Raw genomic sequence first — 5,267 nt, forward strand, 5'->3', positions numbered from 1 at the left:
AAGTTTTATTGGGGAATTGGGGGAGGGGAACAGACAAGTTGCTGTCCTTTTGTTCTTCAGTCTAGTTATGGAGGATGTGTGGCTTCACTGGCCCATGTTGGTTTTATCATTGTGCTCTTCCTGGGTGAGGCAGATCAGTCGCTGGCCACTGGACAGCCGCTCACGGCGGCTCTTGGCAGTTCACGCCGGCTGCCAGCTGCTCACGGTAGCTCATGGCAGTTCACTGCAGCTCTGCTGCAGCCTACACCGTTGCGGCAACTCACGGCAGCCCAGCTCCGGGTCGAGTTGTTGTTCACCATCTTAGCTGTAGAGGGTGCAGCGTCACTGGCCCTAATGTGGAATCCGAACCCAGGCCCTGCTGCTCAGATCTGGCACCCCAAGCCAACTCTTAACCAATGCACCACTCAGCTGGCCCCACTTTTATATTTTCAATGTTATAAAGTTTTCAACTTTGTTATTTACTGATTATTTTCTACATTTTAAAATTTGGGCCTCATTATCTTTTTACACAGCTTTCCTTAATCATATCCTTTAACCACAAATGTATTATTTCCATTTATCCACTCAGGAATACTTAATTTCTCTACAGACAATCATATCAAGGTCCTAGTATAGGCTTGGTATCTGATAAGTTACCTATTAACTACTGTTAACTTCTGATCTTTCCTTAAGTAAATTATAATCCTGAAGTAAGGAATTTTGGAGCTTTTCGTTATATCCTTTGAATGAAAAAACTGATGATTAGTGAATGACCAGTTAACTAGAGTTAACTTTAGAAGCAGCTATATCCTGAAGTTACTAGGTTGTTGTTGAAGTTAAAAACTTTTCAGTGTGAATGGGAGCTGGGATGAGTTAATAAGTTAAATACTGAGAATGCAGTATGGATGTATGTATGTTCATCAGGGTTTGTTACTTTTGAGTTGCTTTTTTAAAAGTGTAGTGGAAATATGACTTTTTCTGAATAAATTAGACCACATTTCCTGTGATGAGTGCCTCAACTTGTAGATAAGTTACTTTTTTTTTTTTTGATGCTGCAGGCTTGTTGCCTAGATATTGCAAAGACATAATGTCTTGTCATAACAATTCAGCAATTTCACGATGCTAAGACTTCTTTGTACTCTGCTAGTTTCTTGGACAAATCACTTTACTACTACTTGATCTAATTTTTATAAAATACATCTCAATGTATAATTGAAAGTATGACTATGTAGATATTTCCCCATTCTTATAAATCAAGATAGAGAGTGTTTTAGTATACTATATCCTCTGCCTTATTTTAATCATCTTTGAAAATAACTACTTAACTTATCTAGTAGGATTAATATTGAAAATAAGCGAGGATTTTTTTTCATAACATAATTCCTAACAAGTGAAGGATGATTTTAGTTTACAAGGTTTTTATTTAAGACCTAAGGAAACCTTTTCCTCCCTATTTAATGTAGACTCTGAAATATGCATTATAGAAAATTTATAGCATTTTTTCNATGGCAACCCACTGCAGCAGGGGCTGCAGCCTACACCACTGCGGGCAACTCACGGCAACCCATCTCCAGGTTGAGCTGTTGTTCAACATCTTAGCTGTAGAGGGCAGTGTCACTGGCCCTCATATGTGGGATCGGAACCGGGGCCCTCTGGCGTCCCAGCCAGCTCTTAACCAACGCGCCACTCGGCCGGCCCTGAATTCTTTTTCTATAGGTCATGTGTCTCTTTTTTCTGGCTGCTGCCTTTTATTGTGTTTTCCTGGCTTCTGTAACTTTAGTTTTTGGCAGTTTATGTGTCTGGGCATGGGTTTCTTTGGGTTTTCCTGTTTGGTGTTCACTTTGCTGTTTAAAATTATAATTTTACCATTTTTGCCATTTTTAAGTGTACAGTTTTGTGACATTAAGTACATTCATACTGTTGTGCAACCATTACCTCCTCCATTTCCAGAAATTTTCGTCTTCCCCAACTGAAACGCTGTACCCATTAAACAGTAATAACTCCCCACTCAGTTATGTGCAAATTTTCAGCTGTGCAGCAGGTCAGCACCCCAAACTCCTGTGTTATTCAAGAGTCAATTATATTGAGGAATACATTCAAATAAGGAGGTTAAATACTTGTAGACTAAAAACTATAGAACATTTCTGAAAATAATTAAAGAAGATGTAAATTAATTGAAAGACATATTGTTCATAGGTAGGAAGACTTAATATTGTTAAGATGTCAATGCTATCCAAACAATCCACAGATTCTATGCAATCCTTACCAAATTCTAAAAGCCCATTCAGCTTCTTGAATTTGTCGGTTACATTTTTCCCAAACTTGGGAACTTTTTAGCCATTATTTCTTTAGGTATATGTATTTTTAGCATCACATTCTTTTTCTGGGACCCTGGTGACATGGCTTTTAAACCTTTTGTTGTTGTCTCACAAGTTCCTGAGGCTCTATTTATTAGTATTGTTGTTATTTTTATTCCTTTTTATTTTTGTTGAGATTGGATAATTGTGATTTATCTATCTTCAAGTTTATTAACTCTTTGCTGTGTCATCTCCATTCTGCTATTGAGTCCCGTGAGTGTTTTATTTTGGTTATTGTATTTTTCAGTTCTAAAATGTCTTTTTGGCTCTTTATGTCTTTCTTTGTTTATACTTTTGTTTCAAGTGTTTGCAGTTTTAAAGCATTTTTATTACAGCTGCTTTAAAGTTTTTGTCAGATAATCCCAATGTTTGTGTCATCTAGTCATTGGTGTCTTATGATTGTCTTTTACCATGAGAATTGAGATTTTCACATATCCTTTGTATGCGAAGTAATTCTGGATTGTATCCTGGACATTTTGAATATTATTTTGAGACTCTGATATTATTTAATCTCACGAGCAAACGTTGATATTTTTGTTTTAGCAGACGTTTGACCTGGTTAGATACAGCCTGCAGTTTCCAGTGGAACTGAGTTTACAATGTCAGTTCAGTTTTCAAAGCCTTTGCACTATTCTTTAAATCTATTCTGTGTGTGCACCAGTCTGTGGTCAGCCTGGCTAGTGGTATGTCCATTAGCTCAGTTATCAAAGCCTATCATATGCTAACTAGGATCAGATCCATGCATGCACTCGTGCACAGATCAGGGTTGCACCCAGGAGTTAAAAAATAGCTGTATGGAATTACTTTTCTGAGCTTCTTTGTCTCTAATATCTTTATAATACTTTCTGGTTTTCTGGGCCTCACGTCTTTGGTCGTCTTAGCCAGAAACCACATACTGGAATTGTGCTGCAGTTGTGGGAAGGCAAAGAGAGAAAAAAGAAACACTACTAAATGGAGAGGAAGGATTCTCTTCCTCAGAATTTTGTCTCTTGCATTTTTCTCTGCCAGCTGCTTTTTGCTGCCACTGTGGAATTGTCTCAGGTCTAAGCTCTGAAAGAATGAAGAAAAGGGAGAGGGGGGAAAATCTAGGGGATTTCTTCTAATGTCTGAGCTTTTGGAGTGCCTTTGTCCACTCCTTAGTTAGAACTAAAGAGTTTCTCCTGTATCTCCCTATCAGCATCAACAGTGCTCATGTTTTGGTTTCACACTTAATTGAGTGCAGGCCAGGGATTACCAGAGGGGAAAAGCAACACAGCAAACTCACTGCCAGTTCACTGGTACTTTGAATTCTGATGTTTTTTTTTCCTGCTCCTCTTTCTGATATTTGCTTTTCAAAGACCTCAAATAGCTGCCCCATGTGCTCTGACTAGATTTTATAGTTCTGTTCAGTGGGAGAGAAAGATTGATGTGGATTTACTCCATCTTAGAAACTAGAAATAATGAAATGCTTTTTGCATGATGTTTTATTGGTATGTATTTTACTCTTTCCAAATGATTTCTAACTTAATAAATAGCATTTAACTTATTTTCATGCGTCTCCCTCAAATAGAAAACAGACATAGTTTTGTTTTGAATTTCGGTTTTAGCATCTGGTACATAGGAGGTTTTTAATATTTATTGACTTGGCCTAAATTATGTTAGTTGAAGTCAAGGATGAAGATAAGCAATTACCTGAAATGTTAAAGCCATAGAGGGTTAGGAAGGAGAAAATTTACAAAAAATCGATTGTAGACCCTGATTCTTTGCTTTCTTTGGTGATCCCAAAATCAGTTAGTTAGTTAGTTACACAAATATATTGTATGCAAAATGTTTTGCTCATAATATTCTTGAACCACATATTTAGTAACTGAATTTACTCATAATTATTAAATTTTGTTATAACTGGAGTTATAAGCTGTCAATCTTTAAGGAATCTAGACTCCTTTAATTGACAGTCTATGTAAAACATTAAAAAAAGAGAAAAGAAGAAATCTTTAACTTACAAATACAACAAAAAATGTCATTTTGTTTTCTGCACTGAGTCCTCCATACTTCACTTCCTCCTAAAAGAAACATCATGCCCATTAGCAGTTATCTTCATTCTTACTTTCCCCTTCTTCTGCAGCCCTAAGCAATTATCTATTTTTTGTCTCTATAGACTTGCCTGTTCTAGATACTTCATATTAATGGAATTATAATATGTACCACAGTTATAGTTACATTGTCTATATTTTATGTTCATATGAAAATTATGATTTGCAGTTTTGATTCCTGTTCCTATCCTGGTAAATATCATATCTGCATTTTTGTAGTAAATCTATCCCAAAGAAGTTGAATTGGAGAATAGGTAAGGGTTACCACTTTTCTTCTGAATTATAATAAGTTCTCACTTAATGTCGTCAGTAGGTTCTTGGAACTGTGGTGAAACTACGTATAAGGAAACCAGTTTTACCATAGACTAATTGATATAAACAAGGGTTAAGTTCCTGTGGCATCTTATCAATGTCATGATGAAATGGCGTTATTAGAGAACCTGCTCTGCCGATTATGATTCTGTACTTGGTTTCCTATTTCATTTATAACCCAAAAGCTGAATCACAAGATATGTTAAATTATATGTTAATTATATATTAAATGATACGTATTTAACATAAGATTACCATGTAGTATAATATTTTAATTAACTATAAAAACTTCTTTGTTTATAGTACATTCAACAGAACATAAGAGCAGATTGTTCCAATATTGACAAAATTCTTGAACCACCTGAAGGCCAAGATGAAGGTGTATGGAAGTATGAACATTTAAGGTAGGTCCTTATGATATATCAAAATAGCAACGGTACTTCTGTTAGTAAAAATAATCTTTAATATTAATGATTATGAATCATAAATAAAATCATATATAACTGCAGACCAAAAAGCTAAATTTGAATGCATATATATATATATA

General features: G+C 35.7%; 1 protein-coding gene across 2 annotated transcripts in view; it reads left to right on the forward strand.

Annotated features, from left to right (window-relative positions):
* The window catches only part of LOC109379249 (MOB-like protein phocein), a 51,226-nt gene that overhangs the window by 24,423 nt on the left and 21,536 nt on the right, over positions 1-5,267 (forward strand). For both annotated transcript variants that reach the window (XM_019635732.1, XM_019635730.1), the window contains one exon: positions 5,024-5,124. In XM_019635732.1, coding sequence (XP_019491277.1) covers positions 5,024-5,124 — 101 coding nt within the window. The remainder of the gene's footprint in view (positions 1-5,023; positions 5,125-5,267) is intronic.

Source organism: Hipposideros armiger, unplaced genomic scaffold, assembly GCF_001890085.2.
Source record: "Hipposideros armiger isolate ML-2016 unplaced genomic scaffold, ASM189008v1 scaffold_23, whole genome shotgun sequence".
Taxonomy (NCBI): domain Eukaryota; kingdom Metazoa; phylum Chordata; class Mammalia; order Chiroptera; family Hipposideridae; genus Hipposideros; species Hipposideros armiger.